Below are 26,938 nucleotides of genomic sequence, written 5' to 3' on the forward strand. Positions count from 1 at the left end.
TAAAACCGCGGCCTGGTTGAAAATGCGAAGGATTTCATAGCTGTTTTCTCTGGCAGGCTGTTAGTCAAATTCTTCCTGACTTCGCTATTTCTCCCATTCATAAAGACATGCAGACTTCGGTACAGTCACGATCTTTGGTATTCCGGTTTAGGCTGTTAGTTTGCAACTCACAAAAATTTAATCTGCCTGTTTCGCTATCTGGCCCTATTGTCATATCAAAAGGTTGTTGGTCTCATCCGGCCTTGATATATTGAAGGGTTCTGACGTATAGAAGGTTCTGACGTATAGATCATCTGTCTACTTTGCTTCCTTTATTCCTACGTTTTTTCTGTGCACACCACATCCAATTCGATCACACAGCCACAAACATCGCACCGACAGCTTAATACCTGATTTTCATGCGTTTTTGCCCGACATAGCATTCCATCACTAGAAATCTCATCTCTAGTAAGGGTCGCAGGCGATGTGGTCTGTAACCCAATTTCTCTCGATCATAGCTGCGATTCATTCAGGGAACTTTTTGTAATTCAGATGTGATATAACAAATGGCCACTGCTGCAGCCATGACACTGAACCTGTTAGTTTGAAGCGATACGTTGAAGTCCTCCCTTTATCTTGTCTGGGATGGTCCCTCTTGTTCTCGTTTCTTCCTTTAGATCTGTCTCGGCTTTTCCCATTCAGAAGGTCATGATTAATTCATTGTTCCACTGTTATTGCGCGTAGAAAGACGTTGATTCACATGGTGTTCCGCAGTTCGCGAGATGATTCACCAACAAATGCATATCTAATGCACACACCAGTGTAGCATCGTCCCTAAGCAATATTTGATATCAAAACTGAGCGGAACGCACGTTTTAGCACCATGCAACACATGTATTCCCATTATAAATATTAAAGGTCTTTGGATCTGCTGTCTCGGCAGTTTCCTGAGGTATCGTGATACCATTTCTCTTCCCTCCGACGTGTTATTCCCTGACGATATATTTATTTGAGCTCACAATCGAATATATGATTCTGGTACAGCTATGTGGGTTGAGCATTCGGTATTCCAAATGCAATTGCAATAGAAATAAAAAGGGATTGTTGTTTCATATATGACATGTTTATATGGAATAGACAACATAATTATCCCTCTAAATGTATAATTTGTTCTTATTTATTTGTTTGTTATTTATTTATTTATTTAAACTTTCGATCGCATATTCAACCCGTAATGTGCTCCCATCTGGAACTGCTTTAGTCTTTTTTGCAAAAAGAAAGACTCAAATTCGGATTCTTGTTTTGGAAGTCATGTAACCATACTTCGGTTTTCAGTTACTCAGGTCAGCAACATTCGGTTTCCCTTTTTCGTGCTACAGGAAAGTACCTGCACTGCTTGTGCTGGCACAATGATTTTGGAATTTGCAGCTCTCAGTCGTCTAACTGGGAACCCGATTTATGAGGAAAAGGCGGTTCGGGCTATGGCCTACTTATGGAAACAGCGAAGTCGATACTCAGATCTAGTCGGTCGGGTGATCAACGTTCACAGTGGGGACTGGGTTCTTCGAGGTTAGTCATCTTATGTTTGTTATAGTGTGCGAAGTCCTTAAAAAGCCCCCCTGTGTCTCGGTTTTTCCTCTTGCTTCATACCAAGGGAATAACTGAGCCTTTAAGATTGGTTCGAGTATATTTATCTCTCCCCATTGCTTCCTCACTCTGATGTCGAGGGGTTATTTATATAACTATGGAAACAGCGAAGTCGATACTCAGATCTAGTCGGTCGGGTGATCAACGTTCACAGTGGGGACTGGGTTCTTCGAGGTTAGTCATCTTATGTTTGTTATAGTGTGCGAAGTCCTTAAAAAGCCCCCCTGTGTCTCGGTTTTTCCTCTTGCTTCATACCAAGGGAATAACTGAGCCTTTAAGATTGGTTCGAGTATATTTATCTCTCCCCATTGCTTCCTCACTCTGATGTCGAGGGGTTATTTTATATAACTTCGGTTGCTTCTGAGTTAACTATGTAAGGTCACTTCAGCTATTGTCCTAGTTTTCAAGACATTACTATTTCTGGGGCTATTGGTTTAATTGTGTAGTCTGCCACAGCGTCAGTCCTTTCCTCTGTTCAACGCTGCTCAGCTGTGCTACAGACACTTATTTTCCAACTGACATTCACGATCCGGCGGTACTATACTGTCCACAGTCACACAACAAGCCAAAGACTTGGGAGTTATCCCTTAAGTGGCCCATCAGATTGACTGGTCAAAGGTTTATCCTTTCTTGTGACGTCACTGCACCTTAACAGATCCAATGGATCGTCAGGAATTTTCATTTTATCCGTATAGTTGTTACTTACTTGCGTCGGCAAATATTTGCAGCTGACATTTTTGAACACAGCTACGGCAGTGAAGCATCGGTGTTGAGCACGGATGTCATGCTGTCGGTTCTGATGACCGTGCACTTTCTCTTGCGATCAGTTTTCAGGCCATTGTGCCGAGTGGATTGAGTATTCATATCTAGTGCAACTCGACCGTCACGAAATCGCGCACTGAGCCATGTGGCCTACTTGGTTCCTTAACCCGATTTCGTTGACAGACCATAAATATCCAGTAAGGGACGGTATGACACGGAATCAGACAGAAAATACCGTTTGCAAAGGCACAAAAGTGACAAAAACGAAGGGCTGCCCTGACAGTACAACGAAGGAATTGGCTATCCGTGGGACTAGTGGGAGAGCGCTCTGGTCACCTCTCACAGAATCTTGCTGAGTGTGTGTGAAATTTAGACGTGCCACTTACTTTGTTTACTTTTTACTTATTTCTACTATCTCTCAGATTCTGGAATCGGCGCTGGTATCGATTCCTACTACGAATACCTTCTGAAAGCCTACGTGTTGCTTGGTGAACCGGTCTATCTGCACCGTTTTCACACCCACTACCAGGCTATTAAACGCTACGTCAGTGGTCCAGAATCGGCACGGTTTCCTTTCCTATTCCTTGACGTCAATATGCACAGTCCCTCCCAACGCTCCCGTTCGTTCATGGATGCGCTTTTCGCTTTTTGGCCTGGCATTCAGGTATTACAGTGAACTGTCAATATGATTTTTAACATGCACTTAAGCCCTAGATCTTTTTCGGTTTGAGGTAGGCGGATTCATTGAAATACGTCCAGACCTCTTCCCGGCCTCTTAACCGACTTCTTCGCTGATCAAGTGATGCCACCTTGACATGATGGTTGTGCTCGAGTGCTGCCATGATCCCGCGACTATACTGACTGGAAGACCGTTTCCTAGCGTTCAACCACAGAAGAGCAGCCAGATGAAGATTGTTGAGTGTCCAGGTACAGGTCGATCCGGAAGTTAAGCCGCACGATCCTCTGAGCTACAAGTGTAAAGGCTGTAGAGTTCATCCTCCAGATGACCAGACGGCGTCCTTATTTATGGCAACAGCATTCGACCTTTCCCCTAATAAAGGACAGTTTATAAGAGCTCGACTCCAAAATCTCCAGACTCTAATCACCCAACGTTGTTTGAGACCACCAGTGAGTTACTGGGTGCTGTAGAAACGAATTTGGAAGCTATGAAGGGACCCGTATGGTTTCAAACAAGTCGCTGCTCGGAACAGTACCAGAACAGTACCAGCCAGGTAACCAGCCTGGACCAACTTCATAGTGTAGTGTTCCGCCTGTTGACTCCGAAGGGTTTGGCAAACAGCCGATAGTTTTTAATTGGGCGACGTTTCGCTTTTGACACAAAAGCTTCATCAGGCTAAGTAGGCAGGTCACCCAGTTGACCAGGTTTTAAGGCAAACAGAGAACCAATCGGTAAGATCTTTTCAGATTATCACACTAGATCAGTGTTGAGTATCAATTAACGGCTCTCATCGGTCAGTGTGGTTGCCAAAATCTTGTATTGATGTGTTGGAGGTGTTTCAACTTAGTTCCAGTCGGTTTTTGTTCATTAATCTTCTACTTCAGGGTGATCCAATTGATGATTTACTGCGGGTGCCAGTGGTTGATTTTCGTTGGTCTTCGTGGGCTTGTGAGTGTTGGGTAGGCTAGGTGGGAGGTGAGTAAAGTTAAGTGGGATCCGAATGATGACCACTCCTGATAATCGCACACCAACACGTGTTAGCTCGACTGATCCATACGCTTGCCAGTTCCTCGCCTTCTCTCCTGTTAACACTAGGGTGATCTGCGATTTCTACCGCCTCTTTTGTCGGTCTCTGTGACGTGGTCCGTTGTCCTCGCCTCAAAACCGCAACATTTTCTATCTCTATTTTGTGTCCCGTGTCCAGTACGTGTTCCGCAATTTCCGAGTCTTTCAGTAACGTTTGATGTTTTTCCGCGTTTCTCGGCGGCCTGTTTATTTTTCTCCTGTGCTGTCCGATTCTGATGTGAAGTTCCCTGGCAGTTTGTCTTATTTAGACTGTCACACTGGTCACACTTTATTTGGTAGGCACAGTCCCTGGTTCTGTTTGCAGGAAGGCGATCCTCCCTCCTCTGGAAAGCTACTCTTATGTTAGCCATGTTTAGAAGCCTTCGAATGACCCCGATGTCCCTGGTTTATATGGAATAACAGCAGTCCATTCCCTGTTGAGTTTCGCTACCAGTGCCAACACCCATTGCAATTCACACCTAATCAAGCTACCTGGATATCTACCACCCCGAAGTTTGTTCTTCACTTCAATTTAGGCCGCTTCTCGATCGGCTTCTCCTGTCCACAGGGCCCTCACATGCCTACACATTGATGAGGCAATACTGGCGAATGCCGACTTCGGATGGACAGACGAGTAATTCAAGACTGCCCCTTTGTCGGTTGGCTTCTCGTACATTGCGGTCTTTATTTTTTCCCCCGACCTTTATGTGTCATACAGACTAAAAAGGTCAATGTATGCGAGGTTGCCTCTATCTCCATACTAAATTTGATGTGTGGACTCAGTTCATTCAGATGGTTGTTGTTGTCTCATTTCATCACGGCGAAAGTGTCATCTACATAATGCCAGAATATTTTAGGTAGGTATGGGAATCCGGCTAAAGCTTTCTTTTCAAAGTCTTCCATAAATATATTTGTCAAAACCGTGCATATTGGAGATCCCATTGCTAGACCTTGTTCTTGAGTTTAAACCACGGAGTCGAAAACGAAGTGGGTGAGATTCAGGCATGCTTTAATGCCTTCCACTATTTCATCTACCATTAGCTCTGTCCGTTCTAAAAGGGTGGTGTTCGCTCGTAGCAGTCGCTTGGCTATTTGTAAAGAGTCCTCTTTTGGCATAATTGTATACAACGAATTGACATCGAAACTTACAAGGATATCATCTGGTTCAATGGTGACACCCGCTACTTTGTCGGCAAAGTCGTATGAATTCCTAATGTAAGTACTAGATTTCCCGGTGAGGGGTTTTAGAATACTTGCCAAGAATGTGGCTAGCTCATGCGGCGGGGAACCTATTCTGTCTGCTATCGGTCTTACCGAAACATTTGGTTTGTGGAAATCTAGGTAGGCCATGAAGCCGTGGTTAGATTGCACTTTTGAGGTACAATTGGTACCAATTGCGTTGCCTTAAGTGGTTTATCACGTACCGCAAATATTTGCCAACTTCAAGTCTACTCCTATTCACGAAGATGTATTATTCGCATTATCGATCTGCCGGTAAGGACCCCCAGCTAGGTGTCGCTTGACCTTCTGTAGATAGCCACTCTTATTCGTGACCATACTGACCTTACCCTTATCCGCTTTTGCAATCACTATGTTGTCCACCTGCTCTAGGGTGTTTAGCGCTTCTAACTAGCAGCTTCTCTAACAGAAAACGCTCTTCCCCACTTAGAGAGAAGAGCTTAAATTTTGCAGTAAGCAAAATGGTGATATGGGCGAAGGAAATAATCCCTAGCGTGGATTCTGTGTTGTAGAAACTTCCGCCAATAGAGGCGGAGAAGCTACGGGTACATCTGGTTACAGTCCCGAAATCCCAGCAGCCAGGAGCTCCAAATATTACAGCAACAGAGCTCTCGTTTACCGGGCCGTTTCTACCTTGCAACCAGTATGCTCCAGCCAGCATAGTTGTAAATCATCTGAACGTTTAACACGAAAGTAGCAAACATATGTGTTTGATGCGTTTTAGCGGTCCAGTACTCATAACTAGCAATACAGTAAGACAGTTTGGTTGAATGTTCCAATCTCACGGTAGCTATTAATTATAAAGGAATCCATGCAGTCAAAGTTGGACCAGTGTTCTAATTGAACGACATCGTAAGAATGTTTGTGTCACCCTACCTAGTGGCCAGATTAGTCAGGATGCTTGGTCCAGATGGGGCAGCTGTCCCATCGTCTTTGACCTATTTGGTGGGACATGATACGTCATTTCAAAAGTAGTCTTTATGGATCACTTGACCAGGTTCTAGCAAATGGTTCTCGATAGCACTTTAATTAGTTTTGATAGTTTCCGATATGGTATGAGTGGAAGGCCTTTGATCCTCTGATAGGTATCTCGTCGCACGACTCATGTAGCCAGTGGGGCACTCGCCCCTCGCAACTACGTATTCTCTGTTCCTTTTCTGACTGAGAGATACAGCGCTGTGTAAATTCGGATGCTGTCTAATCTAAGTGGCTTTTCGATGGACTGCTCCGCTGTATGATTCCATCAGAGTCTAGTAACATTTACATCATGAAAGTGAAATGTGTTCTTGTTTCCGTGTTCCGACGTGTGAGAAAGTCGGATCAGTAAAGCTAAACCTTTATGTTTTCGGGATCTCGCAAACGTATTGTGTCTGTCAAAAGCCCAATCGCGTACCGCATAATTGACACCGGTCACGTGATCAAGCAACTGCTTCGCTTCACGTCATCTACCGAGTATCGGTCCATCTCCTCGGCTTGACTACAGCCGAAGCAGTCGCAATACGTTTGCGAAACCCGGTACTGTATAGTCACAAGCTATCCATGCTAGTGCAGGGTTCGCAAGTCATGTGGCACGAATCGATCAGCCCAGTCACTTGACGCCGCTCTAGACTGTCTCGGCATCTAGTTAGACTCGGGGTGCGCTGACAGCCAATCGTCCGTGACTCCACGGTTCCTAATTCAGAAACCGTCCAAGGAAGAGTTTATTTAGGTCTGTATTTGGCAACTTGATTGGCGTGGCTGGTTTCTTAATCAGCTCCCATATATGAGAATCGTCCTCGTCATACGGACGTTTGTGTAGGCGTTTGGCCTCCATTGGTGTTTGAGAATTGAATCGGGTCTTCGAATTGAGAAGTATCGCGTAGACTGTGTTGGAATACTAATCCGGTATTTTCGAGAGTTTCCACGTTTATTGCCGTAGCGTGATAGAGTTGCTCATATCAATAAGTCTTAAGGGGCTTGCCGTATTTAGGTGGCCTGTCGAGTCGAATGATGATGGTTCATCATTGCTGATTCGTTTCCATTTCATTCCCTTTAATCAGTGAGCTGCTTTTCCGTATGATTTGTCTTGTCTCGTTCGTCTTCTGTTCTTTGAAACCTCGTCGAATCGGAAGCGACTAGCGGGATTTTCTCTCACGTACTTTGACCTACTAAGCCCAGTCAAACTGGTTCCCATAGATATTGTTCCGTGTCCAGGTTACTGTACAATAGATCAAATAGAAAGATTCCTCTAATGAATTCCATTGATTCCACCACTTTTCATTGTTCAATTTAGTGTTGTTCGTTAGATAGGACTTAAACTTCGCTTCCCCGTTCTGTGGATGTATGCTGTCTTCCGAACACACACAGAACCCCAGATCGGTCGTGCACCTTAAACCGCTTAGGACGAGTCCGGATGTTTTACATTTTACTGCTTAGGTATCTGTTTTCCAGATACAATGAGTGGTGGCATTTGTGGCATGTGTCCTGCACTCATTGTGAGTGATATGCCAGATTTGATTGGTCCATGTGGAATGCGGTGGTCAGGCTCAACTGAAGTCAATGCAATCAGATACGGTGAACGGTGGTTCTCTCATGTTAGCGTGTACGCCAACAAACGGCTGTACGGGAGACACAGAAGGCTTTCTTAAGTGGAAACAAACTTGCTTCACTTCCGCTGATTGATTTATTTGGTCAAAAATGGATGTTAGATAAGACTTGCGGAAGGCATAGATCAAAATCGTCCTCTGGTACAATGGGCTCCACACTTCTGTGAGCAATCCAGCTTTTCTTCATGGACACAAGTTCCGGAGGAGCTCATGAGTCTGGAAGAAATGTCGAAACAAGCCGTCCATGCACAACAGAAACCCAACCCATGATAACCTTTCGATGCCGCAGGTGATTTACAGGCTGTTTTCAAAGAAGGGGTTATCAGTGTGGGAAAATCTACCACGAACCACTTGGAACAAAAATGCTTTTGGTGATGTACTCACTACTTCTGTAGATGTTTGAAGAATTTAACTTTGAAGTTTGATATGTTTCTCGTCTCCTTATATTGTTGCTCATCTTCAACGTGATGCCCATCTGTCAGAGGTAGGTTATGCTACCTCGGTGGACCCTGCGCGCGTGAGTAACAGCTAAACTCTCCCTACCCGTTTGTCGGTGTCTCCGAAGCACCGATCCGGTCCTGTGGGAACCCTGGATCGGAAAAGCTGAGGTATCAAGTCAGTTTTGCGAGAAAAAAACTCACAGCGGACTGCCTATCAGGAGATGGTCTATTTCGAAATGTTTTATTTCTCAAGTGGAAACTGTAACATGGACACTCTTTGATCTGGTAACAAATAATCTCGATCATTCAGAAACTGTCGACTTCCCGGATGCAGCTCTCAGGAGGCGACACACCATCCGTTGGTGACAGTAATAGGTACAGTCAACCTCCACAGCCATTGGTACTGATGTATCAAACACATCGCCCTTAATGCCTAACCGTCCCATGCTAAATGCTTCTACTACCTAAAAACGTACGCTCCAGCTCCATTATTTTTTGTTCTGTCGGGAGTTCAGATCAGCGTTTCTCATGGAGTATTTGGGTGCTCTTGACACGGTTCTTCATCGTTACCAACTGCCATACCGTTGCTTTGAAACACCTATGTGTTTGGCCAAGTTATTTTCTTCGAGGGTCGCTAACTGAAGCGAAAATTTGTCCGCTTGTTTAACCTTTCAGTTGACCTACACGTTTTCGTTTTCTCTTATTTTCACGTTTCCTGATCCTTTTCTTCCCCCTTCCCTGGTGCACTGTATCACAACCATCAGAAGCCACATTGTTTAAGTAGTCTTTAATTCCTATCATGTACGCTCAATGTGTCCGAGTTAGTCTAAAAAATGGCAAAATAAGCCCTTGTTCCGAACGGGATCCTTTCCAGGTCCTTCTTGGAGATATCAAATCCGCGGTTGCCCTTCACGAATACCTATTCCAAGTGCACAAACGAAACAAACTCCTACCGGAAGCGTTCACACCAGACTTGCGTGTCCATTGGGGACAGCATCTGATGCGACCAGAGTTTATTGAATCTACCTACCTGTTGTACCGTGCCACCAATGATCCGTACTATTTGGAGGTTGGAGCCCGAGTTGTAGATGACTTGCAAAACTATACCCGAGTGCCTTGCGGTTACGCAGCTGTTGAAGTGAGTGTCTTTTCCTGGCCATGTTCGACTCGTTTGTCCTTGTTATGTTTCCCGCTTAACCTGGCTGATGATTCTCAAGAAATACTGCAGTTTGTCTCATTGATGCAAATGCCGGCTAGCATAGTCTTATCCAATGGAACAAAAACTCACCCTCCACCTGTTTTCTCAACCTCTACTGTCTACATATGCACCAGTCCTTTCACGTCCACGGTGGAGTCGGTCACTCTGGTAACCGTTTTCCATCGTTGTGTTGTTTTTTTGTACCCATAATATAGCGCGTGTTGTCGTGGAATGTCATTAACACAAAACTTTTCCCTCATTCTTATCTAGGACGTCCGCACGATGAATCTATCTGACCGGTTTGATTCGTTTGTCCTGGCCGAGACCTTCAAGTACTTATACCTTTTGTTCACCGAACCGTCTGATTTACCCTTCTCTCTGGGTGACTACATTTTCACAACTGAGGCTCACCTTCTGCCACTTAGTTTGTCTCAAGTCCGCCCTAAGAACACATCTTCGGTTTTTATGTTTGATGGAACTCACAATGCGGAATCGCATATTTCTCCTGTAGAACCAACTGATCATCATGGAGATCGAGATCCTTCGGCTGAGGCAAAACTTAGGCGCTCAAGCATTTGCCCAGCTGTAGAATTTGAGTATACTCATCCGTTCTCCCCAAACGAATGTAGACCCATCCAGGAGTTTCTCGACAATGGACATAAAATAAGTAACATAGACACCACATCTTGTTCTATTTGGGACGGACCCAGTTGTCACCGAGGCAGACGGATGTTGATGCACTTGACTCAGCCGGAGCGATTGATTCCTTATGCATGCCCTGGAGCGATCACCCAGCGAATGTGGCAGACCATTGAACTTATCCGCGAACCACTCCGACAGTTGGGAGTTCGTTCCAACACGGCAGTCCAGGATTATTCTACTCCATCAGAACAGCAGGGTGCCTCACACGTTCCTCTTCTCGTGCGTGCTAGTGACTTTCGGCCGGAAAATCCAAACCATTTGAGTGCCGTGAAACAAATGGGCATCGAGTTTTCGGTGACAAAAGACGGGCGTCTCATGTTACGTCATGATCAAAGCACAGTGAGTCTAGTCTATCTCTGACTCTATTCAACTTCATTTTGTTCACCCTACTCTCATATCTAGTGGTATCCTTGCTTTTGCGATTCCATGCCCTGCTGCTCATTTTGCGCTCACTTACTCATTTGAATATTCGTCTTTGTCCTGATACCACGTGAAGCTATCGACCGAAATATGGCTCTTGCAGGGAGGTCATAATTGTAAAAAGCATTTCAAAAGGACCTAGCAAAACTGGATAATGGGAAATGCTCTCTTCAGGGGGAGGGACATTTTTATATCGAGTTACTGTCGGCTGCCACCTACTTCGTAATCGTATTGTGAATAAATTTCTTTTCCACCTTCCCTGTCCATTTGCCCTCTCGTTCCCTCCTACTGCGACAGAAACTTCATATCCAGAAATTCACTTGGTTTTAGTCTCGCGTGACGCCTCTCAATTCGTGATGATTTTCGATCAAAGAAGAATGGGTTTCTGCCCTTCCTGAACGTTTGTCTTTGACTAGAGGTGTGGAGGCTTGCGATCCCTCATTCAAACGTATTAGAGTGTATACAAATTTAGGCGTTCAACGGTTTAAATTACAGTCTTCAGCTTTCTTTCAGTGATGCCCTGTTAGTTCACTTTCATGTCCAGTTGGTACATACATGAACCATTGATGGTGTTGGGTTTGAGCCAGTTCCGAACAACACATGCCGTTCTCCCAGTTTGTCATTCCTGTGTCACGGATATGGAGTAAGAAGTTGATCAATAGTGCCGAATCACTCGCAGCTTCTTTATGAGACAGCTGGTTGCAGCGTGTGGGTTGCATCGGTTCACTCACCTTCGAACACCAGTCACCTTCCACAAAACCAGAGCGAAAGAAACAGTTGGGACATGACCACATAAACTTGGAGACTGTTTTCGTAGGTAATTTGACTAAATGCTATCGATCTCAATGTCATAAAGCTGATCTATGCATTTCCCTGTACGCATCTAAGAGATTGCTTGGGTTTCCTAGTTCGTGACTATTTCATTTTCTTTTGCGACTGGTTTTTCAGGATCCGTCGGAAAGCTTCACTGTGAGTGATTAGCACGTTTTAGGTGCTTGGCGTTTCGGACGTCAGTATTGCTCTGTTGTCCATATTTTTCACTGGGTTCCCTAGTTGTAATGCGATTGCCGATGTTAGAAAAAGCCGGCGGTTCGCTGCTACTCTGCGTTAAACAATTTGTATACGCGTGCCGAACTACACTCATTTGCAAACTAACTTGGTTGTGCCTCGAGAGATTCAGATGCGGTTCAGTTGAATCTCACGTTAGAACCAAATTAATCTGCATGTGAGTGTATTTTGTCAATAGTGTGCAGTGTGGTGGTGTTCAAGTAGAACATAATGTTGTTGGAAGCTCGGCGACTACGCCTATGTGTCCCCAAGAATGGCAAAACTGGTATGTGGACTCTCGAACAGTTTCCAGTATCCTCAAAAGTAGTTCGCCATGTCGAAATAACTTTGGGTACTAGATAGTGTAGAATGCCCAACTTTGTTTTATTTCACCAATCGCCCTACAATTATTAGGTGTTCGAGAAGTACTTCTGCATATGCTGGAGCATGAAGTGCCAGATAACCCGGGTGTCTTGACCGAACCGATTTTCAACACCCGTAATGAACGTTTCGGTCGCTCGTCACAAATACTAGCTCGTTGCAATGCGGAAACACCTGGTCAGGTGTGATGAAACAATTTAGACTCTCTACTGAAGCCTAAGTGGGCAATAGGGCATGTGAAGATACGGACAACAGTCAGCTCCATCCGATCGTAATAGGTGAACCAGACACATGAATCCTCTTTGTGAATTCTCTACACATTTCGATAATTGTTGACCAGCCACAACCAGTAACCACCTGGTGTGAGACAAATGTACCAAACGAGAGTTTCGTTTCACTTTTGGATTCCGTTGTCAGTGGCTCGGTTCCGATTGAAGTAGAAAGCACACTACGCAGCTCTCAAACGTGTTAAACCACCTGAGCTTTCATCTACAACTTCGACCTTCTGTTGTCCCTTACTAGGACCTTCGCTAATGTTCAATGTTATTCCTATCGCATGCCATATAACGGAGGTTGAAGTGGACAGAAATTCCATTGCGAATGTCTTTGGATGCATACATTATCTGTCTCTTACTCAACTGAAGGTAGATTGACGAAAACAATGTCTGTTGTAACTGAACGACTTTCTCGCAGAATCCGAACCGGATACTCCGTTACCTCGCTTCCAACTGATTGCTAGAAGACCTACTCGTCCACTGCTGACGTTTCAGCTAAACTATTTAACTTCGTAATTGTAGAGGTGGCCCGGTAGACATATTTATGTCCAGGCTGTCATGGTATCAAGGTGTTCTAACGTGTGTAGTGTCCTCCACAGTCGGTGTCTTGTTCTGATGATCCATCACTCCGTCTCACTCGCCTTATTCATCGGCTTTTTGCTTGTGGTAACAGTTACACGATTTGGTGAACCGTGAACCTTGAACATAATAATTAACCCCATTCATCATTGTAAGCAGCACTACCGGACTTCCGTAAATTCTTAACATTGTGAAAGTTTCCTAAAAAGAGTATTCCGTTAACAAGTAATCTATTGCGTTAGTTCGGTGCAATGCAACAGAACCACGGTGCTTTTTTTCCTCAACTTCTCGACGCTTTGTATGATAGACTTGGCTGTACTGACGGGGATCCACATCGACCACCATGTTTGATGTGTGTTCGGTTCGGACTTCGAGCTCAGCTAACCTTATTCATCACGAGTAACACAGTGTGCGAAACCCCAATAAATTCACGGTTTTTAAACATTTTCTCTGCCTCCGTTCGACGTATAACGGTCAGCTTTTTAACACACGTCACCCAAGTAAATCTGTGAGCAATTTTGATTTGGCATGGACAGAGAAAACAGTGTGCCGCATGCTAAAAGGTTGCAAAAGTTATGAGGATCACTTCATTAACCCAGTTCGTACGTGATCTGCGCGTTTCTTTTATGTCAATGCGCTTAATCACTTCTGATTGGTACTCTTCTATTAGCTATACTGACCCTGTGAACGGAGTAATTATTCATATGAGTCATTTGAATGATACAACTTGGATCCTCAGTGCCAGTGGCACCAGAGTGAACAACACATGCAGGCAAATTTGTTTGATTGAAATTATTTTTAGACTATATCTTGACCGACCTTTCTGAGTAGGACTCCAAAAATGCAATGCGTTTTCGTAATGTCTGTCCGCCAAAGTGAATCAGATAACATGTACCATAAATGTGAAGTTCCGTTTGAAGGTATGTCTGACAAGTGCTCCTTTCATACACACAAATTTGTGCAAGTCCCGTTGACTGAGTGGGGTGCGCAAGTAACACGGTCAATGTGTAAACAGGTAACATATTATGAGGTCTTGTAAAGAAGTGAAGGATAACGAGCCAAGTCCGATCTGAGCGATCTAGGTTGCGTAGCTTAAAACTGGTTGGACATGATAGATGAGAGATTTTATGGTAACCAAAGTCACAGTTTTTTTGGTTGATGGTGAAATTTGACGACAAGTAAACAATCTTGCGGTGTTCCGTATGGAACACATCTCCGTACGAACACAGCTCTTACCTTTTTTTACTGCATAATGAGAGGCAACTCGAATGAACAGTACTCTGATAAGTTAGCTTGTCAGTTCTTCCCGTCTTAATCAAGTCTTAACCAAGTCAACCGATGATGGTCAACTTCTGTTCACCACCAACGCGTCCTCTGCTTTACGAAGCACAGTGCACATCTGTATGTATTAGACGACCAGTACTTGGTTGGAGTTGACAGTTTTTCAGCATTCTGATATGTGCGCACACGTCTACGAATCTTGTCCTCTGGTTCAAATCACTGGTAGTCGTTGTGTATGGGGTTGGAAACCCACTTGCATTATGTAGCTGTCGTTGAGATGGGTCGGGTACACCAGTTGAACAAGGAAGCACTCAGAACAGCAGATACATGACTGCAGTGTGACGTTCGTTCATAGTAAATACGATAGCGCTGAATAGTTGAGCGTTTGATCAAAGTCTGTAATGAGATACATGGTATGAATATCGCAGTTTCCGGTGCGTTTCGACTGGCCAGTACTCGCATAACAAGTAAAACATTGGGATAAATTGGTGGGTTCTTTCGATACCAAGATGGCCATTAATAAAAAGATGGAAAACACGAAGTCTAGGATTGAGTGTCTGTGCCACCCTAGTTGTTGACCAGGTTAGTCTGGATGCTCAAACGGGTGCGTTTTTGAACACAGTGGTGGACTGAACAGGCGAATTCCTACCCTCCCGGCTATGGCGGACATCAGTTGTTCTATTGTCTTCGACCTTCTTCTCAAATGTAGTGTCTTTTCGATTGCGTGATCAGTTCCTAGCAAACGGTTGGCGATAACAATTCCATAAGCTTTGACAATGCTTTTGTGGTATGAGTTTGCAATGTTCGATGGCGTGGATAATATGGTAAACAGGCGATTAGGAAACAGATGTTTGGTGACTAAACAGGTAATTCGGTGTGGGAGAGGGTATGTTGGCACAACGAACTACCATGTGTTGCACATTTTGTCTACCTAGAAGAGTGCTGCTTGTATGCAGCCTTAGAATCTGCTGTTCACATAGTAGGTATGAGGAGCTTTGGAGTGGGTCTGTGAATATGGCTACAGTATGAATGTCGGTTTTTTGACCCTTTAGGGACTATGCTGTTTTCAGTCTAACTGGATAATCTGGCCCTCGGTTGGACATGTAATAGTTGGACCTCAAGTCTTTTCCCCTCACTGTTTGTTTCAAGCCTAGATACTGAAAAGTTCAGGCCGTGTGCTTATCGAGTATTAGTACCGACACAACTGTTTTACTGTGTTAATGATAATCTAACCGAACCGACGACATCTGGCCACGCATTCCAACGCTACTTCCAATCACTATGCTCTATGGGTACCTGTAAGGACGCAACTCATTGGTGGACGATTCACAGGGTTTAAAAGTTGTCATCAGCAACATTAGGCGGCAGACCAAAACCTGCTTGAAACCATTTTTGAGTCACGTAGCCGCTAGTTATCTTCGTGGACTGTGACACCAGGTTTGACATCAGAGCCGCATTATCGTGCAGCCACCGCGTATTATAGGGGAGTCTTTAAGAGAAGGATGGCAAAGAAAAGACCGGCTGCCGAGCTGCGTACACCTTCATACCCCATGCAAATAATGTCAGTAGAAACTGTCAGCGAAAATACCACTCGCTTCGATTTTCACTCTCACAGCTGCTCAGGCGGTGCTGGCTGAGTCCCGTCACTCTCCGTCGTGGAGACCTATGTAAGCCATCCCTTCCTACCCTCCTGTCAGATCGCACGATACCATGCTGTCTGTTCGCGAGCATCAAGACGGTACCCTGTCCCATAAACGCCGATCTGACAGTCATAGCTGGTGATCAGACTCTCGGTGTTTATTGTAATAATGTTTTTCAATCACTGCATGACACCGTAAAAGGGAACATATTGGGATATCTTACTGATAAATTACTGTGCATTTTCCGCCACCGGGGACATGGGTTGGGGCGGATGCTTTTTTCGGTCTTTAGTCAATCTCTTCATGTTGTGTACTCTACGGACACCGGTACGTATTCCTATAGTTTTTCTACGGCACACTGTAAAGCAAAACTGCGTTCCGGTTCACTCCGTTGATTCCTCTAGAGGCCTATTATATCTACTTGGTTCATTCTTGAGAGTGGATACACAGTAGAACGCCCCTTGGAAGGAGCATTACCACAGCGAACACATTCCTTATTCGCTTCGAATGTCATTCAAATGATCACGTGTAGAGATTTTTGTTGTAAGAGACGGTTTAGTAGCCCTGTTGGAAAAATTTGAACAAAATTCGATTTTATCGTCCTAGGGGAGCGTTATTAAGGTGGTAAAATTCATTGCATTACTCAGTAATGTGCTTGCTCTCGAATGCTTGGTAAATAAGCACAAATCAGCTAGGCATCGACACGGAATCGCTGGCCGTACCCCCATCTACTTTCAGTGTAGCATTGCAGCAATTGGATTTGGAGATTGTAAAACACTATCGAAGACGATTGGTGGAATGGCTGTTAGTATCCATGGCTTGTCAGTGCGGTCAACCATTGTCGTACTCCATGAAATGCAACGTAGGAATCGAAGACTGACTGGGAGACGACGGTTATAGGGAATCTTGTATTTTTGTTCGCGCTGTTGCCATTCTGATGAGTTCATTTTTGTAGATCAACGTTGACTAATGGCTCAGAAACTGACGGACACTGCTTTCGGGAAGCTTCTCCAAAACTCTCCTTGAGGCTGCTGAGATGAAATCCTTCGTTCATGTTTATGAACAGATCTGAATCTTCTCAACTACCAAAGGGACACTGATATGGAATCCAAGAAAAGGCCCACAAATCTTTGGTATTACTCACCAACAAACATGAGTGGAAAGTGACTTCGCCCTCATTTTCATTCGAAGGCACTTCCGAAAATCTTCCAGGCATACTTGGCAATCTCAAATTCCTAAAACTGTGGAGTTAAGCATATACTTTTGGTTTTTCCTTGGTACAGCCTACTGCTTATGGAGTCTGGTAGACAGCTAGCTACCCGTTTCAGCCTTTGTTAGGCTCATCAAATCCCTAACTTGTACCAATGGCTCTTCATACCTGGACAGGAAATCGGACACTTCGTACACCGAGACTCGCGTGCCAACGAGAGAAACGACATTAACTTGAGATTCAAATGAATTTCTACCTACAGAGATTAGTTGCAATTACTCACCTGAATGCTCAGGAGCATTTTTTTCTTTTCATGCGATCTGCTATCTGTTGGAGTGCGAGAATGTGGCCGTGGTTGAATGTGAGTATTTGCTGTAAATAGCCTTCACAACCTCGACCGACTCTGCTTCGTCTTCGTGAACTGTTTCGGCTAAAAAATACCAAACCCTGACATTTTCAACCTATTAATCACCGGTACCCTTGCGTTCATTATTGTCTTTGGTGTTTGTAGGCAGACAGCCCACAACTCGCTCTTGCTGGCCTGCTTTTCATCCAAGAATTATTACTTCTGAACAAGGTCAACCAACACAGTGAAGGTTAGTTTTTCTATGGCTATTGTAGCCTGTAGAGTATTCTTCAAATTGTTGGTTGTTTTTTTTGTCGATTCATCTTTCAGTAGTTTCCCCCTTGAAGGTGGCCACATTCGAGCCTAGATTAAACATGTTCATCATCATTCGTATGAATGACGCTAGCCGTTTGTGTATATTTCTAAAATCCTCCAACCCTCATTAAAGAATCGATTTCCGAGCCATTTTCCTACCAGGAACCAAGAAACTCTTCGTCAAAATGCTTATCTAATTCCGGCTTCCTCGACTGCTATCTGTTAGAGTATAAGTGGATTGCAAACGACGTGGTGCTTTGCCTTGGCAGAATCGAACACTTCAACATTATGTGGATACTGGCTTATTATAACTAGCTGAACCTGGAGAATGCGACCTGCAAGTTATTAAACTAACGTGTCCTCTGATGGGTCATCATCATCAGCGTTGGCACTGATGCTTCACTCCCTTGGGAACTGTTTGTTGCCTTTGAGCGACTCCCGTTTGTGGATTCCTGAAGCAAAGCCTCTCAGATTAGCTATTAGTTGAACACGATCGTCCGAGATTGGCTGATAAGCACTGTGATTAACCAAAGATGTACGTGGCACCACGCATCCTTCACCCATGCAGCCCATATAATCCGGTTTTGGCTGCCTCCTCGAATGGCGACTTGGTAGTCAATGATCCGTGCAGATCATTTCTGGTTTGACCACTGATTGGAAGTCGTGGGTTCGTGAGGTGCACGCTGTTGATGATCTTCATCAAGGTTGAAGTTTCGTCCTGTGATTGAAGCCATCCTGAACTGAAAAACCGGAAAGCACTATACAAGTGCTTCATCCTTGTTGGGAATCACCAACATTGCGGATCCTTCGAAACTCCAGGGGGTTTTGAACCCACAAAACAAGTTTACCGTGCCTCCAGTCTCCAGCAATGATTTATTTTACTTCTTTGATGAAACTACTACAAATCCCGTCCATTAGGTGTGTGTGGTATTATATACTATATATATATATATATATATATATATATATATATATATGGCTTCGTTGGGTAAATCGTGAGAAATTTCTTTAACTTGTTGTCTTCTTTTTTCTGTTGCATTCCAGGAGCATTCGTCGAGCCTCGACATGTGGTCCTATTAAATCCACCGTCGTTTGGTCGAGTTCGCTTCAGTGCCTGTCCCGCATACTTTGGACTTTTTCCTGGTGAGAGCAACGCTGCTACATCGACAGTGGTGACCGGGGACAGTCAGTCCACCACTTCCCATACTGACAAGGGGACAGATGAAGAAACCTTGAAAGCCCTCCCCTCTAAGTGGCGCCCACTCGTAGCTCCAGTCCGAGTTGCTTATCCGTTAGATGGGTGTACTGAAGTTCATTCAGAAGGCACAGCTTACCCCTCACCTTCGTTGAAGTGGGATGGAAATTCCGATGAGTCTGCTCCTGAGGCTACTATGACGGATCTCGGTACAAAATTGGGTCTTGGACCGCTGGCTGGTTCCATTGGGCTTATTCGCCGAGGTGGTTGTTTGTTTGTGGACAAAGCACGAAATTTAGCGAAGGCAAGTCGCATATGAGGATCTGATTGTCGGTACAGATGCTTCCCAAGTTTATCATTAAAAAAGCTTAGTGGTGACCTTTTACTCAATCACTTAACTGACTTAGGTATCCGTACGTCTCTGTTTCTAGGCTGGAGCGGTTGGTGGCATAGTGGTCGATAACATCGATCACTCGTCCGCTAGTGTGTCCTCTCTGTTCACCATGTCTGGAGAAGAAGATCCTGCCAAAAACGATGTGGATATACCGTTTGTTCTCTTGTTTGGTAAGGAACGTGACCACCTACTTGATGAAATGCGAAAACATTGGAAAGCTACAGGCAAACCTACTGAGGTCATGATAACGAAGAAGTATGATCCTACTGGTACGTTTTGCTATTCCTATTTTTGACCACTTGGAGAACGTAGTTGTTTAATCTGATATGGCTAACTAACAGTCTATCCTGAAAGCTATCCAGACCGAATCTCGCGGATTTGGTGGGAGTTGGCGAATCTGACAATTTGTGTTAGCCTACAAAATGACTAGTTACTTCAGGTGAAAAATGCTTGGAACCCATTAAATGGTCATCCTTTTCGGAAAATTTTGGTAACAATCGGTAGATTTATTGGTTGGGCAATGTTTCGCTTTGACACAGAAGCTTCGTCAGGCCAAGTGACTAGGTCCCGAGGTTTTTCAAGATTGAAGACGGAAGGAGAACCAACCAACCGACCACCGTTGGTTATCCTTTCACGGGTCCTGACCAATAGAACTGTGGATGAGCTGTATTCGGATCATTGATGTGCGAATCCTTCGGTCTACCGTATTTAATGCTTTTTTTGAGATTTTTTGCTGTTGTAATTTCATAGTTTTCGTCTATAAAACTGTTTGGGTTTGAGTTCGGAATGGCGCAGTGGTTAAGGCGTGAATGTCCGTAATGTTCGTAGTTCTAACCTAACCCCGATATCTCGACTACTCCGGTCTAGGCTTGGGCAACCTCTCGGTATCTTCGCCGTCATGCTTCATGCGGATGGCATGGCAGCTAGGCACCGAAAAAATGTTGCAGCTGAACTTTCCTTGAATCTGTCGGTCACCAACCAATCAAAACATTTTTGTTTGTGGTAGAATATTCGTACCACCTTAAATAGTGGCTTAGGCCGCCAGCCGTCAGAACTGCTCTTGAAATATCGAGGCATCTCGTGCTTTTCCTTTCCGACACCACAAAATGGTTTGTTTTGTCTTCTTTGGGCGCTATCCGCGACACAATAAAATAAATCGTCTATCCCATGAATTGTTTGTCATCTGTATTTTGTGTAGGTTACGTACTGCCCCAGCAGCTCTATGGGTTGATGGCCAGCAGCTCGTCGCTGACTCTAGTAATGATTTTGAGTTGGGATGGTTTAGGCTTGCAACTCGACAAACTGCTCAATTCCTTCAGCAGTTCTTGGCAAGCAGTTCGATTTCGTAAATTACATTAATTGGCACACCTGTTTGGTTTTTTTCGGCTTATCCCTGGTCAAATTTCTGCCGTCGACACAAAAAAATTATCAAGTTACTTGAGTAAATTGTGTCGTAGATCGAGTTCTAAGGTAAACTGATCAATCAGCCAACGCTTTTCCCAGTATCAGACAAATTCCGTGTTACCTGTTATTTTTGCTTGGTCTCATCTGGCAATTAGAAGGGGACCAACGTTAATTTATCTCGTGTTTGTGACCTCACTCTTCCATTTCTAGGTACTTTGGTTGGGTGTCTTTTACGCAGTTCGTTGGTTAAAGTGAGGAGATAACGCCGATTTTCACCGGTTTTTGTCGTGCACCCTAAGTCGGTGCTTTCGCCTTTTGCCCCATGAAACGCTGTTATAACAGTGGTGACACAAAGTTAGATTCTAGAAGAATGACTGACTGAAACTTAGAGAAAACCGTCCAGCTGTAGCACCCTTTCGGCGCCCTCAATGGCGTTCGTGCATCCAAGCTATTGCATTCATTGCATAGCTCATTTCCGACTTCCCCCCACTTGACAGCCCACTGACAGTGCTGGATTTTATGCACCATTTATCAGCTCCCGCTTACAATGCGCAGTTACCCTACCCCTCCTCCCCCAAATCATCGGTGAACGAAACTGCGGCAGCTACAACCACTGTACGACGAGTACGCGGTTATTACAGCTGACAATAATGATGATGAAAATGACCCTTTCGCCGCCTAACTGCCATGCCACCCGAAGATTGCACGGGGGCTGGGATACTGCCAGGTTGCTCAACCCTAGACAGGGGATGTTGAGAGGCAGAGGTCGGGTTCGAACCACAAACCTTTCGATCAGTAAATTCGCACTCTAATCACTTGGACCATCTCCCCACTACTTTGCTGTGGCCTTTTTCAGTGCGTTTGTTTATCCTTTCCTGGTAAATACCGAGACTTAATTCGATTGTTGGAACTTATCAGGAACTTATCGTTACGTTTTCAATCCCCTTCAGTGTCTCTGACCGCAGCGTTCAACGCATTCAAGGAGCATCAGGTAATTATTTAGTCACTACTTATTCCTTCGTGCCACCTGTGTAGAATATGCCACTGGCGTCATGTTGCTTCTCAAAACGTGTTATTTTTAGCTGTTATGTTTATTTGATTGATTGATTGATTGATTGATGATTGATTGATTGATTGATTGATTGATTGATTGATTGATTGATTGATTGATTGATTGATTGATTGATTGATTGATTGATTTGATTGTTGATTGATTGATTGATTGATTGATTGATTGATTGATTGATTGATTGATTGATTGATTGATTGATTGATTGATTGATTGATTGATTGATTGATTGATTGATTGATTGATTGATTGATTGATTGATTGATTATACTGATATTGATTGTTAATACTACCGAATCTTTTGTAGCTGTCGTGGGCGCCTCATAATATTCCCATCACCCAGTTCACATTCCATTCTAATGTCCGGTCGTCGTCAGACGTGTCCAGATTACACGTGTACCGGCTTCCCTCGCTCGCCTCGGGTGGCTTGAGTGTCACTCGTCTGCCCGGTCAATCTTATTCTTGCAATCCTCGGGTCTATGAAAATCCCGCTACCTGCTCCTTTGATGGCCCTACCCCGGTTGGTCCACATTGGCGCTTGTCTCTGCTTGTTGGGAAAGAAGAGCTCAATACATATTACACATCCCTTGATGGTGGCTCTCCGCAGAACACAGACCTGTGGATTAGCGGCCTGAATGTAACAATGTGGCGTACACGGATGAGGTGAGTGGCCCGATACAACGCGTGTTTCTCTTTCATTCAAAAGGCTTTGCCGGTTCATTTATGCACAATGTCGATATAAATGGTTCATTGTATCGGCCGGCGCGTCTATACTTACGGCTGGATGTGTTAATACAGTAACGAGACGCCGTGTTCGGCCACCGTAGTGTCGCTTCAGGATTCCAAAATGACACGCATTCGTCCGCACACGTTAGACAAATGAGGTACTCCAACTCGATCACGATAAGTCGCTTCCCGCGATTCCGGAGTCTTCGCATTATTGCACTCCACACATTTCTTATACCGAACAGCGATGCAGTTTTCCGGACTTTTGTTTTCGAAAACCTCTTTATTCTGCTTCAATAGACCCCACTGACCGACTGAGTAACATTGACGATAAACACACTGTTACTTTCTTTATCGATTAGCAAGTCTGCCAACAATACATTTATGAAGACGTAGAGAAAGTGAACAACGGAACACTAGGGTCATTGGTCTGTTCGCCCGTGAAGTGAAAATTGATGACAGCTTGTCATTTCTATCTGACTGTGCCATGAGACCCAACTCATTTCCGAGGGTCCAAACGGTAAACGAAAATCAATATACTGCTCCATAAGCGTGTCTTAGTGCTGTCACACTGTCCTTATGCATGTGTGTTGTTTCAAAGTACATACAGCTGTCCAAAGATTAGTTGGCAAGTACCAACTTGAAAACTGGAATAATCGGGCAAATGATTGATGGTGACATTAAAATTAGTCGCTTTGACGGTTTTAAGTAAATACCGCAGGTCTTCTGTTGAATTTTGAAGTTCTGGAAAATTCATATTTAGTAGAGTGGTCACTCCGCAGTGAAATACTGTGATTAATTGACTCGTAATCTAAAGACCATAAACGTGCTTCATCAGTCTGTCAAGACGATTGCGACCTGTAGAATGTTCACCTTTAGACGCATGTGCTTGTACGGAGATCCATGCACCCAAAGGCGTATTGAAACTGACTGTTTTGAATGCAGCTAGCTGCGCACCCTTACATGGCCAGAGAATGTAAATTGGTGTCAGTACCTCTCAACGCCATCTCATGGTTGTTGGCACAGTGTCACTGTGCGTATTCGTTACAAACGTGATTGCTCTACGGCAATATTGAATCATGACTTCCGTAATCACAGGGGACGTTTTCTACTAAGCAACCAGAAATTGAGAACTAATCATACCGTGGATACATATCACAATCTGACAAAACGCGTTAGTCTGCAACGCCATCCGTCTTATTTTACCGATTGGAAGTTGACACGAACCACTTTCGCCCAATGTTCCAAACATCGCTAATCTTTCATGCATGCATGTACATGGTGTGAACGCGAACTGTTTAGAAAAGTTTCAGACTATTCTGTTTCTTCTGATGTGCAACTATGTCGTCATCTTTTTCTTTTTAATTTTTTTGCTCCAGGATTGCTGAATTTTTGGTTTGTAGTTTACACATTGTAAATAACCTGTCATACTTTGGATAAATGTCCTCCGAGGGGATTGTCGTGACTTTCAGTTTAGCCGAATCGTTGCGAGTTTGCTGAGAGCTGTATTCTAAAGAGGTTGTCACTGCAGCAGCCTTGTTTCAGTTTACCTGGTCCACCTATCTTCACGATTGTGTTTCTACTGTCTTATAGCGGTCACCTCCAGTCCAAGTTGGGGAACTAATAGGTTAGCGCGCTTAGCTAAAACTGGGTCGAATCAGAATGTTTCTGTCATTCGGCGTTCGTTGATCCAAATGACTTCTCATTGGGCTAAAACCCACGGAGAACTCTGTGTACACACTTCGATTTTCGATCATAGATTTTTACATACTGACTCTTTTAAAGGGGATTAAATGGTCAATACGAGTTGGAGGTAAAAGAATTCGCCTTCTCATGTGGGGACTTCCGTAAAGGCGACAAACTTAACTTATTTTATTGGGGATGTACCTTTCATTTGAAGATTACCAGAACCAGAAAGGCCCCGACAACGAAAGTGAAGGCGTATCTGTCAAGTGAGATTAGTGCACTAGTTTGTGAGCTTATTTTCCTCCAAATCGACATAGCTGGTACTAGGTCGCTCGTTTATGCCTTTAATTTTTGCATTTCAGTGCTCACTGTACTGGGATTTTGTTGGCTCTGGCGGAAGCAGCACTGTTCAAAGCATCGAAAGCAGACGCTACAGTTCCAACTTTTCCTGCCTTTTGGGTACTACGAGTGGACACGTGCTTGGATCAGTTGCATGAACGTGCGCGATTCGAATATGCATTTCACACATCAAACACCCTGCACAACGTCAACTTCCTCGAAGAGGTTTCCATGACCTGGACTTTCCAACCGCTGTTGGACATGGTGACCTCATCCACACAGATCTGACTTCTCTTTCAGCACAGTTTGCACATACTCTGCACCCGTTTACTTTATCTTGATATATTTCCTTTTGTCTTTCTCAAACTGGATAGTGGGTAGCATAATCGTTTTGCCAGACCGTTATTCAATGTTTACATCGAACGTCCGGCTGGTGTGAATGATACGCATAAAGTGCTCGTTTTGTTGCGGCTCGCGCGCTACCCTCTATTTCGTTTGCCTGTACAGCTTTAGCAGCCTTATTTCCGCCGATTTTTTCTTCGGTAAGTCGGCCGTGGTTTCGTTGCACATAGATGTGTGATTTTCTTGTTTGGAAACGGGTACACGCGAAAGGTTTTTTCTGTCTCTGTCCTCATCCCACTAATGGGCTAGCATGGGAGGTGTTTCATCAATGGTGGTGGTTACTTTGACCTGGCTTTCAAATTTAGAGCATTTCTGAGGTTCTTGATAGGGGACTTTTAGTCACGCATAGGTTGGACGATCCCGAATATCAAAAGGGAGAATTCAGTTCGAAAGTCCATGGCCTATTTACACAAAGTTAAGCAAAATTATACAAATGACCTCAATTGACCATGTTCGTGACGCCGATAAGTGGACAACTCTGTTACTGACCGGCACAGCACAGTGTCAAGGTTTTCACACTAGACAACGGTGAGTGGAATGTGGGCTTGGTAGTGTGAGTTACGGGTGTACCTTCCAGTGACAATCCTGTGTTCAGAATGACGGTGCGAGCACACGGAACTCAGTGGATAACAAGCCAGAGCGGGCTCAGCAAAAGGGGTACGAACACGCATGGAAATGTAGGTCCGCTACGCACAGTCCCACATGCTAGAACACCAGTGTCGGACGGAACGGCCTTTGCGGCAAAGTGAGTGTCGGGTGCATATGAGCGAAACAAGTAGAGATCAAAAGTATACGACCGGGTTAAGTAAATGAATAGGGGGTATCATGTTACCAAGTTAGATTCACTAATTGGTTGAAATAGTACGTGTGTGGTTTGTTTTCGCCAAGGAATGCCTATACGCATACAAGTTCCTCTCAGGAAAATACCTTCACTATCGAGAGCATGGAACCAGTGTTCAACACTGATGCTTTGTTGCCGTATAACCACAATTTATTCGAAAGCCCTATACTGTGAAGAAAAGAATAAAAGTGGACGGGGAAGGGACTTATTGCTAGCTTACTACAACCATTCCTCCAGACACTAGTTCAGATGATCTCGATAGAAACTGCATCTGTAATTACTTCTAAATACGAAATGACACAATTGCTGTTTTCGTTTATATTTCAAAACCCGGCCGTATGTTGTCTAAGGGTTATCTGGCGACCGCTGATAGTTCCATTGGGAGCTTGCGGCATCCTGTTTATGTTTGCTTACGATGCTCCGATTATTTGTATTCCTTCGCTGGCTGGATAAACCTGGCCTGTGGTTGCCTTCAATATGATACTGTGTTATACTCTTTCGTTAGGGCTTCTAGTGGGTGGTACTCTTTAGGTGTTTCTGACGCCACAGGCCCCGCGTCGCTTCCCAACCGTCACAACAGTAGTGCCCCATACTTAAGGTGTACGCAATAATGTATTGTCCCTAGAAGAAATGGCTGGAAAATGCAGTTCTAAGGATTAATTGTGCTCAGCTGCGTCAGTAGCCACAATCGAAGCCGCGTTGCCTAGTTACGGCGAAAAATACTTGTACCATTGATGAGTCTCTAACGACTGCTTCTGACAACTTCAAATCGTGGCTCCATGTGCCCGGGTAGACGATTTTTGTGGGTCATGGATTCAGCGGTGGTATGTGAACCTATATCAGTCACTTTCTAAGAAATTGGGAGGGGGTTGCGTATTTTCATGCAACTGGTAGCTGCATCTTGTCAGAACAGTGACGGACGGTTGGCCAACTAGCAGGCCCCAGTGTGACAGAAATATGAAATGGAAATTGCAGTACCGAGCAGCGAATTGTTGGTCAGTCAGAAAAAGTTTAATCGGCTAACCTTTCTCGACAGACGTTTGAGTAGGCTCCCCGAATAAATATAACTATAATAAATAAATAGAGTGATAC

At 44.3% G+C, this 26,938-nt stretch overlaps 2 protein-coding genes across 2 annotated transcripts in view; one reads left to right on the forward strand and one right to left on the reverse strand.

Annotated features, from left to right (window-relative positions):
* The window catches only part of T265_00135 (hypothetical protein), a gene marked incomplete at both ends in the record, with an annotated part of 38,868 nt that extends 13,657 nt beyond the window's left edge, over positions 1-25,211 (forward strand). The window contains 10 exons of the mRNA XM_009163792.1: positions 1,359-1,548; positions 2,811-3,052; positions 9,271-9,534; positions 9,865-10,635; positions 17,641-17,725; positions 18,835-19,262; positions 19,417-19,648; positions 21,734-21,774; positions 22,160-22,515; positions 24,627-25,211. Coding sequence (XP_009162056.1) covers positions 1,359-1,548; positions 2,811-3,052; positions 9,271-9,534; positions 9,865-10,635; positions 17,641-17,725; positions 18,835-19,262; positions 19,417-19,648; positions 21,734-21,774; positions 22,160-22,515; positions 24,627-24,891 — 2,874 coding nt within the window. The remainder of the gene's footprint in view (positions 1-1,358; positions 1,549-2,810; positions 3,053-9,270; positions 9,535-9,864; positions 10,636-17,640; positions 17,726-18,834; positions 19,263-19,416; positions 19,649-21,733; positions 21,775-22,159; positions 22,516-24,626) is intronic.
* T265_00136 (hypothetical protein) lies at positions 16,654-16,866 on the reverse strand (the record flags this gene model as incomplete). Its single annotated transcript, XM_009163793.1, has 1 exon — positions 16,654-16,866. The coding sequence occupies one exon, from the start codon at positions 16,864-16,866 to the stop codon at positions 16,654-16,656; it is 213 nt and encodes a 70-aa protein (XP_009162057.1).
* Positions 25,212-26,938: the final 1,727 nt, after the last annotated feature.

This window comes from Opisthorchis viverrini, assembly GCF_000715545.1.
Source record: "Opisthorchis viverrini unplaced genomic scaffold opera_v5_1, whole genome shotgun sequence".
Classification (NCBI taxonomy): Eukaryota; Metazoa; Platyhelminthes; class Trematoda; order Opisthorchiida; family Opisthorchiidae; genus Opisthorchis; species Opisthorchis viverrini.